A 13,573-nucleotide genomic window follows, 5' to 3' on the forward strand; every position below is an offset into this window, starting at 1 on the left:
TTCTCCTGTCATGCAAAGCCTCTGTATGAGAGATGCACCCAACCGATGGAACTTACATGCTGCATGTGTGACAGATGCCATGTGATAGATACGCTGTGGATCTGTGTGATGACATCTGTTAGGTTATTTTCAACATATAAACCCATTAAACAGTTTTGAACAGCTGCTGTTTAAGGAAAAAAAGTTTATAGTGTAAGTTTTCCTTATGTGAGATTTCATTCAGTGAAGTGTAGCCCAGCATTGTTGGTAGCTCTGTCCTCAGCACACACTGGAAACACTGCCTCAATCAAGGCACAGAACAGGATTGTTGTACTCCTAAAGAGAGACAACTACCTGCTATGAAAGGAGACCTGTGCTGGCTTTTTACAAAGATATTGGGCCTGTACTGGTGGGGGTCTTGCAGATAGGCCATATCTCCTGCTTTTCAAAAGCTGTATTAGTTATTTCCATCTCTCCTTTTTTTTAAGTCCATCTGAACTCTGTGTGGGGAAACTACCCTGCCTTTGTGTGACTTCAAGGCTGCAAGAGCTAAAAAGCAGTAACAATCTGCAGCTGCTGCCTTTTTTTTTTTTTTTTTTTTTTGTGAAGTGCACAAAAAGCATCCTTTAAATATATTTTTAGAAAACATTTCTAGGGCCACCTGTTAGGCCATTAGAAAGTGTGAACAAACTCCCAGTGGCAGAGCACAGCTCAGCCTGTGGCTCTGGTTTTCCTAAATAATCTGCTTTTGCTGATTTACGCCACAGAAGAGTGATTCTATATTGACATCAGTGAGCACCAACCTTTGGAAGGGCCCTGACATTTTTCTCAGTCTGTCTGAGGGTGCACTGAAGTGTGCACTTGCATGTGTGTCACCCCATGCACAGCTGCTCTCCAGTGGAGCTGCATGTGGAGGAGATGGATTAGGTCCGAAGGGAATTTGGATGCTTTATCCTTGTGGAAAGAAGCAGTGTGATTTGTACTGCAGCTAAAAGGCAAGTCAGTGGAGCTGTGAAACTGTTACTTCTGCATCCCTTCAGGCTTCCAGGGAACCCAGAAGCTTCTGGTTGTAGTTTGGGTTTGGCTGCTTTGCTTCGCCTTTGGTAGCAAATTGGCCTGAGCCACAGATAGCTCAGTGGACCTGCAGAGTCTTGTATTTGGCCCTTCCTATCCTCTTTTCCTTTCTTCCCATTTCTCTATCTTGTTTTGCCTGGAGGCTTCCAGTCCCCTGTGTTTTCTGCTGTTGCACAGATGTCCTTGGCAACAGGTAAAGCATCTCATCCAGCGTTAGGGCTGGAAGATGGGAGTCAATAGAGTTGTAGGTCTCTTTGAATCCCTTGTTTCTGGTGAAGTAGTTACATGGTGGTATATCTACCCTGGAGTTCTCCCTGTTTGCAGCTCTCAGTGTCCTCCTTTGGTCAGGATGCACTGCCCCACATGTTCCTCTCTTCCAGTGAAGGGTCGAGTGTGAGCCAGCCTAATAATTAATTGCTGGGAAGTGTGGGCTCCTGAAAATGGGTACAAGACTTGTGAATGTCTAGTGCATGAGGGGACTTAGTCCCTCTCCTCCCCTGCCCAACAGCTGAGTGCTCAAGGACTGGAGTGCATCATCCCATTTTCCAGTGTTACAGTGGGCTGGCATGAAGCTCACTTCATTACAGCCAGGGACTGCTCTTTTAGCTCCAAGGTGGTTGAAGACCAAGGGATGACTGTACTGGGAGCTATCCAATCTAGTCTTATAGATTGGTGATTTCCTAGGACAGCATGTGGTGCTTTGTGGGATGGGGGAGGAAATTGTAATCTTTTAATTATTCATAGTAATTAGCAGAAAGGATTCCCAGGGGAGTTAGGGGAGGAATAGTTGGACATACATGTCAGAAAGACTACATTCAAGAAAAAGTATGTTTTCTGGCCAGCTAATGGAATAAAATACCTTTCATCTTCTCTGATAGTGAGATTCACTTCTTTCCATGACGAATTACTTGCCTCTGGCAAGGGAGATCCTGATATCTCTCAGCTTTACTGAAATCTACTGCCTCTTCATCCAGACTGACAGCAGATCTGCAGTTCTTAATACCATCTTCAAGCCAATCATTAATGAAATGAAGCACCTGGTAAAGACTGTCTCCATAAGCAGCTTAGTGCTGAGCAGCCGCCTGCCCTAGCTCAGCAGCTGGGATGCCTCTTGTTTGTGCCCTGGTTTAGTGTACAGGGACAGGGGTAATCTATCTTGGGACAGGCCAGCTCTGTGAAGACATTGCTGCCAAAGGCTGACCTGTGACAGAGGGTTTGTGGGCAGGGTGTTCCCTGACTGAGGATGGCTTATTGTGCCTTCATTGCAGTCTGTGTGCTGAGCTGGAATAAGGTGTGAGGCTGTTTGGGAACACCTGTAGTCTTTGGTGCCCGGTGTGTACCTCAAGCAAATTCAACCATAATGAGGCCTAATCACTTTGCTACTTTGGGTCTCTCTTTTGACTGTGATCTCTTTTGTGTGTGTGGACTTGTCTTGGAGTTGCAGATAATAACCTCTCCTAGCTCTTCTGGAAGATTAGTATATTAGCCCCAGCTGGCTTAATTCCAGCACCAGTAATTGTATTTTGCCTCTTTGAAATCCCCCTGTGGTTTCAATCAGCTGGAGTATGACTTTTTTGCAGTAAGCCTTACTGTTCTGTACTGCAAAAAAAAGAGCAGATACAGTTTCAGACCTGGCTGCATTTTCAGTAGAGTGCACCGTGTGATTCCCAAAGTTGGCAGATGTTTTAGTGTGAATGATGCTATGTGTTGTGATTGGAACCCAGGAATGGTCTTGTCATTATTACAGTACCTTCTAGTTATCAGTAATTCAATCACTGGCTAACATGATCTTCCAGTTTAATCCAATAAACACCTTATGGTCAGGTTATGTGTACTAAAAACAATGAGGATCACCCTCTTCCTGAGTTGTCATAGTTGCTTTAAACAGTTAATAACAAATGCAAGGTAGGGAACCTTGTAGGGCAGTAACTGAGACCAGCTCTTCTGAATGATGGAGAAGCAGAAATTTAATGACTTAAATGTCTGGCTGGGGAATTGTGCTTTGTCACAGTGCCATGTCTTGGTCCATCTGATGTCAGGGAAGTTCTGGTATTGATTTTGGAGAAAGCAGGACGTTGCCTGAATGGTGGTTTATGCATGGGTTGGAAGCTCATGTTCACCTCTCCCAGGGAAAGTTATCTCCTTTGGGCAAAGAAAATGGATCTGTGTGACCCAGACCTGGGTCTGCTTGGAGATGCAAAGGGCAAGACTTGGAAAGGCTATCAAAGATGGTTTATTTCAAAAATACTGCCTGAGGGTTTTTGTAAGAGAGCTTGGAAGGGAAAAGCTGGGTGATTGTGGGAGGCAGCTGGATGCTGCAATATGCATAATACCACCACTGATGGAAGCTATTAAGGGGTGAAGCTAAGGATGTGGTGGTAAAGAGGTGAGGCAGAGGTGTGTAATTTCATATTGGTGAACCAGTCTCCCAAGGGGATGGTGTGGCTGAGAAGCTCTGGGAGGGTACATGACATAGAGCTATGTCTGCCTGCTACACTCCTCTGGCCCATCCCTGCTAGACTGTTTGCCAGAGGTGCTGGGACAGTTTCATTATTCCAGTGGCTGGTTCTCCTGAGCTGTCCCCGCTGTGATCAGGCTGGCTCCATTGTGACTTGCTGCTCTTGTTTGTGGTGGGAGAGGGGCATATGCCATGTCTGTGTGTGGCCACGAGCTCCTCTGGTGCTCCAGCCTACTCCTGATCTTGGTGGAAGACAGCAGACCCTGACAGGGAAGGAGCTGATGGTGTGTGCAGTTACTACCTTCTCTCTTCTCAGGCATCCTTGGGCTAAAAATGGGAGATGCCCTTTGAGTTCCCTAAGGGTTGGAGGGAATAGGAATCAATGGAAACGCTGAGAAGTCTCTTCAAATGGGCAAGCTCTTAGCTCTGCATTGCACAGATGAATGACAGGCCAGCTTGTCTGGATGGAGGCTTGGGAAGAATATGCTGGTACCAGCTTAGGGGCTGAGATCATACCAGGGAGATGGACAGGATGCAAAACTTCCTTCACATCAAAGAACAGGGGTGTAAATGAAAAGAAATATGAGTACTTTAAAGTGCCTTAAATCTGATATTGAGAAGTTGGCAGATGCCCTTGTTAGTGAGACAGGAGGAGCTGATTCCAGACAGGAACTGTCTAGCTGAAGAGTCTGGAAGGAAGGATTGACTCATTGCAGTTGGCATCTGGATGTGGCACTTGGGGATATGGTTTAGGGATGATAATAGTGCTGCTGGGTTGATGGTTGGACTAGATCTTGAAGGTCTCTTCCAACCTTGATGATTCTGTGATCCTTCCTGAACCTGGAAAGGGATTGAACCCCTTTGGTAACTGGGTTATATGGAGAGATCCCTGTTTTAAGGAACACAATCCAGTACCCCTATGCCTCAAGTTTCTTTCACTGTTCCCTACTTGAATCTGAGTAATAGCCCTCTCAGGGTTTGAGAGGAGTTGAGTTTCTAATCAGTAGGATCTTATGAACCAGATGGAATGATGTTCCCAGTTTAACATGCAGGGTAATGGGGAAACTGATGACAAGTGAGAATGTTAACCCAGTTAGTAGCAAGTGTGAGGATTCCTGTGTCTGCTTTACCCTGTTGATTTGTTGGTCTAGAGAAGAGCTCAGGTTTCAATCTTTGGCTGCCTTGTAAGATAGAAGTCTGCTGGGAGAGAGTGGGATGGGTCCTACACTGGAAGAGATGGCAGAGGCAGCAGTTCCTCTGAGATCTTTAGGTCTTGTTGGTGGAAAGGCAGCACAGCTGCACCATGTGGGGCTTTCCCCCACAGGAGCCAACTAATCTGTGACAGAGCATTCCAAGGAAAGGTTGAGTGTGTGACTTCAAAGGAGAGCTGACAGTCTGGGAGCATTTCTAGTCCCGTGGGATGAACCTCATGCTGCTTTTTTGTGGTTTGTTTTTTTGCTGTGCCCATCTGCCTGCCAGTTTGTGCTCTGCCCCAAGTGGAAAGAAGAGCACGGAAGAGAGGAAGGTGTAAAGGATTTGAGAATATCTTAGAATGTCTTTTAGGCAAAGGAGATGGCAGATTGGATCATTGATCCTTGAAAATAACATCTTATCTGACAGGGCCTTGTTTTAAAGGGCAAACCCCTCGCTTTTCACCCCCGGCATGTCAGGGCAGAGGGGGTTCTTGGTGCAAACTCTGAGTTATCCCTGCAGCAGGAGGAGCAGCATAGCCCTGGGAGATGCACTAAGCTTTCCTATCTGTCTGAAGAAAGTCCCACTGAAACTTCCTCAATCCCATGGCCTGTGGCTGTCCCTGCCATCCATCCAGCAAACAGTGACCATGTCTGCAGACACTGGGATGTTACCTGTTGATATGGGCCTTTGGGAAGACCATTGCCAGGCAGTGAAGAAGAGATGGGTTTTCTTTGGTCTGTGCTGCTACTGATTGCTCTTACCAGCCTCCTTGGCCTATGAGGAAGCATCACCAGCTGGTTGTTGGGAAGCAAAAATCTTTTAATCCTCAGGGTCTTTGGGTGGGGTGTCAGCTGGGGGGTGCTCTCTAGTGAGACACAGCAGCAAAGCAACATGATTTCTGCCTGCCCTGGGCAGTGAATCCCAGTGGCCTCTTTGCAGACAGAACTGGAGCCAGTCTCTACATCATGGCTCTGAAGGTTAGCAGCTGGGCAACACTTATCTTTGGGCAACATCTGGGAGGAGCTTCTGGCACCTTAAAGGGAACGAACTGTGGGTTAGAAAAGCCACGCTTCAGCTGAACAGGAGGATCTTTACACCTCCTGCTTGGAGTGGATGGAACAGAGTGTTTCCTGCTCAGGAGGGTTGGGCAGGAGTAGCACGGGCAGTCCTGATTGCCAGGGAATACCCAGGGCAGTGGGTGTGTGTGCTGACATGGCCTCTCTGCCCGGGAGCTTGCACCCACTCTGGCAGCAGCGAGCGAGGGATTGGAGTTGGGGAGACTTGGAGGTTTTTTGTGCAGATCTCTGTAAGGCATCCAGACAGCTGCTGCCCACTGTGCTCAGTGGAGCATCTGCTTTGGCAGGCAGGAGAGGAGACGGGAGCCTTGGGAATTTCAGACAGTCATTTACTTAATAACCATAGACAGAGCAGGGGGTTGATTTCTGGCTGTGAAGGGATCGTCTTCCTTCCCTTCTCAGTGAGAATGTGCCGTGCTGGGCTTGGGGAGAAAGGCAGTTAATTGGGATGCAGACTCCTGAAACAGAACTCCGTGGGTATGAACAGTTTCTCAAGAAAGATGAAGGTTGATTTATGCTTGCTGGATTTGTGCCTGCCACCCTGAGCTAAACATATCTTATCTTACAGATACGTTCCTTTTCCTGGGTCCCCAGCTCCTTGTTAGCTTTCAGAAGAAACCAACTCCAGCCTGTTCTGACCTTACATTTGTGAGCTGCATCTCCTTCAGCATCTGTTTGTCTAGCAACAACACTTCCATTCGTGGTCAGATCCACAGAACAGCAGGGGCTGTAGTTGGAGGGAGTGGAGTTAGATTCAGCTGCTGTAGCAAAGCAGAACTAATGCAGATGTTTGTAGGATGACTTTTCTGCTCTGAAGTGCTGTACAAACTAAAATTCTGCATTTCACATATGCCCAGGTCGATTCAGAGTTTGGTGGTATTACTTGGCTGTGCCAGGAAGGAGGATTGGGTTTCCTGTGCTTTAGTTTCTCTTCTGTAGTATTTCCCATTTAGTGTGTGGCTGACTGCTGCTACCACCCCATATCTTTCTCAATCCCATCTGAAATGAATCTCTGGGTTCTAGCTGATTCCTGATACTCATAACCTCAAATTGAAGACGCCAGGTAGCAAAACTGTTACTTATTACTATCTGTGAAAGTGCCTATGGACAGACTGATGTGGAAACAACAAAAATGGAAATTATCCCTTGGGAATATGGGTTTACTGGGATGGGATGGGATGGTTAAATGGAGAAATGCTTATATTGGATGGGATGGTTCTTTGCTGTGGCAGGCTACCTGCCCTTGGAGGGTCTCTGCCATTTGACCCCCACCTGTGGCTGGACACTTAATGGGATATTCTTTGCCTCTCAGAGTTCTTAGTTCAGATGTAACATGAAATCTTTTGGATCTCTTTTTAGATTATACCTTTCCTGCTTCATCTCAGAAGTCATTGCTGAAACGAAATGGGACACAAGTAGACAACTGGGAAATGGCCACTGTCCAGCCACCAGCAGAATTTGTGGAGCCTGACTTACACACTCCTTTCTCCACACTGGAGGAAGAGGAGGGGCTGCTCCCTATTGACCACTCAAGAGGAGGAATGGAGAGTCTCCAGACTTCTGGACCAGAGGTTACATCTTCTGAACCAGTGGACCAAGAGGACTCCTTCTCCCTTCTGTTTTCCACAGCCTCTGCCAAGCCAGGTGTTACTGAGGCAGCCTTAGGAGGGCAAGAAGAGGATTCTGTTTCTCCAGGCTTAGACCTTGGGAGCAGCATGGGACCAGGTCTGCTACCTGTGCCCTCTACTTTTTCTACTACTGTTGCTGCGAGATCTCCCATTGATTCAGAAGAACTCTTTGAGGTGACAACTGGAGACACTTGGGCTGTTGGGGGAGCAGATTCAGAGCTGACTGTGGCTACAACAGGAGCAGAGCTTGCAGAGACCACAGTGGAGGCTGGTGGGGAAGAGCGTTCAGCCAGGGAGGAGGTGTCAGAGCCCACGGTGGGGTGGGAGATGCTGGAGCCCACGGTGCTGACTGAAACAGAGCAGACAGTGGAAATGCCTGTGGGGACACCCTCTCCTGCAAGCAGCTCCCCAGGCACCCAGACTCTTCCTGGTAGTGAGCAGCAGCCCTCTTCTGTGTCTCTGTGGGACAGAGCTGATGAGCCTGCGCTGGATCCTCTTTGGAATGACACCGAGTCAGCCACCGAGACTGCGGCAGCAGAGAGGAGCTCGTCCCCCCAGGCTGGGGATGCCCGCATGGCCGTGCTGCCAACGGAGCTGCCCTGGGACTCGGCTCAGGTTGCACTGGGAGCAGGGGCTGGGCTGGGAGGTGCAGTGGGGATATTTGGGTACTTCACTCCTGGGGAGTGTTTAAGCCCATCCCTGAGTCTGACTGCTGGAAGTATGTTTTTCTGTTCACCCAGTCAAAACTGAATTTTTAGGGAGAGTTATTCACAGCAGTTCTTAAGGGTCCATCCATCATCCTTGGTGAAAGTCCTGGCCCCTCACATCTTCCTAGATGCACAAAATCCCGCTTTTGATAAACAGGAGCTGAACACCTTTCTTCTGCGGCATGCACAGCCGAGAAAACTCCTCGTTTCCTCAGCCTGCATTATTGGAAGTGTCAGGACAAACACGGCCCCAAGGATTTCTGGAAGGGCAGTGAGAAGAAAGTGCTGTTTTTGCTACCGCTGCCTGCAGGGACCAGATGCAGAGCAGGTGGAGCAGAGTACAGTTCTGTGTGAGGATATTGGTCTAGAAGAGCCTGTGGGAGAGGAGAGGTGAACTGCAGTTCATGAATCCAGCAAACTGGCAGCTGGTTAAGAGAAGATATGTATCAGGAACTGACTGGTGAGACAGTACCAAGCAAAGCTTTTAATTTTACTTTCTACCCCATGGTACTCAGGAGCCTGACCAAGTGACTTAATCCCTCTCTGCATTCTATCCTGCCTGCAAAGTGCTGCCCTGTCTCACCAGTTTGTTTAAGGACCACAGAGGCTCCTGTTAGGTTTTGTGTAAAGTGCTGATAAGGCTGCAGGCTAGAGAGTTTTCCACTGAGAACCTGTATCCTCCTTGAGTCTAGATAGAGGAGGAAGGTCAAGCTGAGCTGTGGCAAGCTGGCAGAGTAACTTTGTCCCTGTTCTGTGTTAGCACTGAAATGGTGATTGCTCCTTAGAACAGAGAGTTAAAGGACAGTCACATCCTTTGAGAAGTGCTTCTGGGAGTATGGCACAGTGCCTTGCTCCTGTCCCTTGTGCTTTCAGCAGCAGAGTTACATTCACACCTGAACCCAGCTGTCTTTGTCTTGTCTCTCCAGGTGATCTGTAAAGACTGGAGCAACCTTGCGGGAAAGAACTATATCATCCTGAATATGTCGGATAACATTGACTGTGTAAGTCAGTCCAAAGAGATTTGATGGCATGGGGGCAATGGTGTTTAGGAAAGTGAAGGCAGGCACAGCTCTTGCTGTCTGCTTTCACCACAAAACATTTTAAAAGCACTAAATCTCAACATACAGAGGCTGTGAAGAGAAAGGGAGAAGGACAGAAATATTCCTGTTCTCCAAAAGGGAAAAAAGAGTGGGTGGAGAGAGATGATTTTGCTCCAAGTCTAGCACATATTGGACACACATCAGTTCCATATTGGATTTTTTACTAACTTCTGGCTGCTCGTCTGTGCCAGTCAGTACCTGGATTGTCGTGAGACATGAGAGCTTTTAACATTGCACCTCTTACAGGATTAAATGCAGTTCTCCTTCCTTCCTTCTGTTCCTTTTCCTTCCATTCCTTCCAGCATATAGTAACAATCCTCTGGTGGCTCAGAGGAATAGGGACTCCCATTTGCACTGTGCATGGATAAGTATCAAGCAGTTATCACTAAATCTTCCTTAAGGGTCTCTTCTCCCAACCCTATTATCTTGTGTGTTATCTGTATCTGTTAACCAGCCATGCTCTGCTAATCCAATGTCTGTCCATCCATCTCATAAAGCTGCAGTTAATTCATGAGCCCAGAGTTCGTTGTGGATCCCTGATAAAAGGGTTTGTTCACTTCGGTTGGGCCTTTTATCAGGCACTTAAAAACCAGTTGTGAAAGGCCTGGGGTCAAGGTGCCTTTCATAATTCTAAGAAATTGTTATAAGCCTGACAACCTGACACCAAAATGTTTCATTGAGGAATTGTGTTCTGGCCTTGTGCATCTGCACTCCTGCTTTGTGGGGCTCCTGCTGTGGGCAGAGCCAGCTGGTTCTGTTACTGCAGGGTTGCTCTCTGGCACTGACCTCTTGCCGCTGCTGATGAGTACTTGGTGGATTTGCTTTGCTTTTTTTGTATAAAGGTGACCTTTTTCAGGGACAGGGAAAATGGGGAAATTCCTATACACAGTAAGGCATGCTGACTGCTCTAAGAATAGATCAAAAGTCAGTCTTTTTCCTCCTAATTTAGGAAAACCAGTGTGGAGGGCTTTATGTAGCTCTGCTACAGTCCACAATTGTAATGCAGAAAAGAAGTCCTTGAAAACCAGAGTCCTTCTGTCCTGTTTCCTTCATGTCCCCATCCCTCTCTCCACTATCTCTGTGGACTTTAAATGCTAGTTAATTTTGTAATATGTAGTAAATTCCTTTCATGGTCACTTGTACTTGTGTTGTTTAAACCTCTGTAAGGGGAAGAACTGAAAAGCAGATGGGCAGATGTCTCTTGATCAAATTATGTCTTTGCTGTTGAATCCTCAGTTCTGCCTTGCTGGAGGAAGATGGTGCCTTGGGATAGGCAGGACTGAACTGTTTTTCTACTTGATTTCATGTTTCAAAACACATTTCCCAGTGAATGATTTGTGCTGTACTACCCCTTATTCAAAGGGACATTTGTCGACATACATATTTAACATGAGCATCTCATCATTCCCTGCCTCCATTACTACTTTGCATGAGTGAAGTTAGAATCAAGCTCTTCATCTTTCCACTGATGTTGATGCAGTTTGTTTCCTACCCGTGGTAATTTGCTCAGTTTGGGCATCTCACCTACTGTCTGCCTGTCCCTTTTGTTTTTTGGTTTCTGTATTGGAGCTCTGGTGTTGGGGTTTAGAGGGAGAATCTGTGTTGCAAGTGCTGTAGTATAAATTAGTGTGAGTTGGTATTCTTCACATATTTCCATCTTTTGGTGCCGTGATCTGGTGTGTATCAAGTCCCACTGAAAATCTGAGGGACAAGGAGTGTGCTTAGCTCCTTCCAGAAGGTTGCACTTTGAGCTTCAATACACTTCATGGCACCAGGCTTTTACCTGCTGCGGGGATCATGTCTGTATTTCTGTGTTAAGCTGGAAGCCTGTTTGTCTTCCCAGTGGGCTCCAGGTAAGGGAATCACTTCAGTCTCTCTCTGGGCAAATCTCCCACTCAACATACCTGGAAAGTTTGCCCAAATGAGGACTGCAGGATCTCACCCAGCAGTGCTACCTGGCTATGCATCGGGAGGTGACCTCCACCTTGGCATAGGTGCATTCAGGCTCCTTCACTGCTCCCTCCTCTCCACCATGGAGAATTGATCAGTGCTCTGCAGCCTCTGCTTTTCCCATCACCAGGGGGAACCTCGCGTCTGTCCTTCTGCTTCTGGCTCAGCTGCTCCCCTTTCCTCTGCATCCCCAAATGAGGGCCTCAGACTGGCAGTGGGACCATGGAGCTGCAGCTGAGCATCGTGGTGCTCCATCACAGCGCTGCTTCCTCACACAGCTCCTCCTGCCTCCCCATACCAAAACCCATCATTTCATGAGAGGAGGCACTGCCAGCTCTTGTGATTCAGGCTCCAGTCATCGATGTCCAATTAGGCCATTTTTGGCACAGGCCTGTGCCTGCCCTGAGCGCTTCAAATTGCCATGGCAACGAGAACTCTCCATTTTATTAATCATCTGTGTGGCCTTCAGGTTGGCATGGCAACTGGAGATGAGAATAGAAGCACAGGAGTGAGAAAGCAGCACAGGCGCCTGCTGAGGGATGGCTGGAGCACGTCAGGCTGAGCGGCACCTGCTGACCCAGCGCTGGCTGTGGGCAGGGGCCTGGCTCCTTCCTGCTCACCTTGCACCGTAATGTTGCTCCAGGATCCCTGTGTGCCAGGAGAGCTGGGCTGGGTGTGGGGCATGTGGCAGCCACAGGAGCTGAGGAGGAAGGTTGGTGCATTGGGAGATGTGTGTGGCTCCAGCCTGGGGCACGGTGCAGCAGAATGTTGCACCAGGTTTAACACTGCTGGCTTTTGGGCATGTGTGAGGTCTCAGCTGTACCAGCCCTGCAGTGCTACAGCTGCCTTGTGCCTGCCATGCACTCACCAAGGTTCCTTTTCTGTGGCAGGAGGAATTTCGGTTGGAGAGGGGTCCCCAGCTGTTGGCACTGGTGGAGGATGCCTTCTCCAGGCAGGCAGAGGGGCTGCAGGACCGCTGGCTCATCTCTCTGAGCAAACCCAATGAGAATGACAAGCACTTGCTAATGACGCTGGCAGGGGAACAGGGTAAGTGCTTCCTGTGATGGGGAGTGTATTTAAGGGGCTCCCTAATGGAGGTGCACAGCCATGTTGGAAGGAGCTTTTGCTGTCCAGTCCATTTCAACCCCACCAGTTCTCAGTGTTCACTGGACTTGAGGGATGCAGAGGGACTGAGAACATCTTTCTTCACATCTGCCTTCTGGGTTGTCCCTCACTGCTTGCACGAAGCACTGCACTTCGCACTTTGGCGCTTTGCTGCCTCCCTGGATTGCCTTCCCATGAGCATCTGTCAGGTTTCTCCTTATGTACCCTCCTCCATGGTAGAATATGACAGCCTGCTCTTGGTTCACTTCCTAACCTATCAATTCTGAAGTCCTGTCCAAACTGGGATGGTCCTCACAGTGCCCTCCTTCATCCCCAAAGAAACAAAAGCTGACAATGAACATGGGCTGGGCTGGAACATTTTACCATCTCTTTATTCCTGTTTTTATACGGGGGTCCTTTTCCTGCCTGCTTACTGACAGAGGTTTCTAATGTTGACATGATGGCCTCTTTGACCCCTGTGAACCTGTCTCCATGACTTTCTGAGTGCTGCTACTCACTCCCAGAGCAGACACGGATCCTGAGAGCTTCTGTGGTGGTAGGGAGGGTACCTAGGTTGCTCTGATATTAGTTCATCCCTGGATTTTTTTACTCTTTTAAAAAAGAGTATTTGGAGCTAGCCTTGTCTGTGATCCTGTGCTCTTTCAGCCTCCTGACATAAAACACCAATGAACAAAATGTGTGTTTCCCTGCCTCCATCCTGTTGGGGATTTTATACTGATGAATACATCTGACTAACCTGAGCTGAGAGCAGCACTGATCTCTTCCTCTACTTTACAGGCGTTATCCCTACAAAAGATGTTCTCATGGCACTGGGGGATGTTAAGAGGAGCTTAGCTGAGGTAAGAGCCTGTCTGCCTGCATCCATTTGTTAAGACTGGTTATACAATTAAAATAAGCAACTTGAAAACTGGGAGCATATCTCAGGCTAACCAAGTGCTGAACCCACAGCAGGCAAACAGGTGAGTCAGATGCTTGGCAACCTCCCTTCTCCCGTCGCTGGTAGCAGCCAGACCTTCAAATGTCTGCTCCTTTTAAGAGAGTAACTATGGGTTATTTCCTCCCTGCTTTTCTGGCTTGGTTGTGAGACTGCTTTTCACACATTAATTTTGTAGGGATTCTCAGTGTTACCCCTTCCATACTATTGTCCAAAGCAGTGCGGGTGCTGCAGACCCCCACATTTGGCCCTGCTCTTTCATCCTCCGGCTGTTTTACATGCATTGGCTTCTCTTGACACGTTCACACACCTTCTACAATTCCAGGGTCTGCATTTCACTTCTTAAAC

At 48.0% G+C, this 13,573-nt stretch overlaps 1 protein-coding gene across 1 annotated transcript in view; it reads left to right on the top strand.

Annotated features, from left to right (window-relative positions):
- Window positions 1–13,573, top strand: part of PODXL2 (podocalyxin like 2) — a 32,400-nt gene that overhangs the window by 12,771 nt on the left and 6,056 nt on the right. Inside the window, exons 3-6 of the mRNA XM_030283500.4 lie at window positions 7,141–8,024; window positions 9,043–9,117; window positions 12,057–12,213; window positions 13,069–13,130. Coding sequence (XP_030139360.4) covers window positions 7,141–8,024; window positions 9,043–9,117; window positions 12,057–12,213; window positions 13,069–13,130 — 1,178 coding nt within the window. The remainder of the gene's footprint in view (window positions 1–7,140; window positions 8,025–9,042; window positions 9,118–12,056; window positions 12,214–13,068; window positions 13,131–13,573) is intronic.

Source organism: Taeniopygia guttata, chromosome 12 (genome assembly GCF_048771995.1).
Source record: "Taeniopygia guttata chromosome 12, bTaeGut7.mat, whole genome shotgun sequence".
In the NCBI taxonomy this organism is placed as follows: Eukaryota; Metazoa; Chordata; class Aves; order Passeriformes; family Estrildidae; genus Taeniopygia; species Taeniopygia guttata.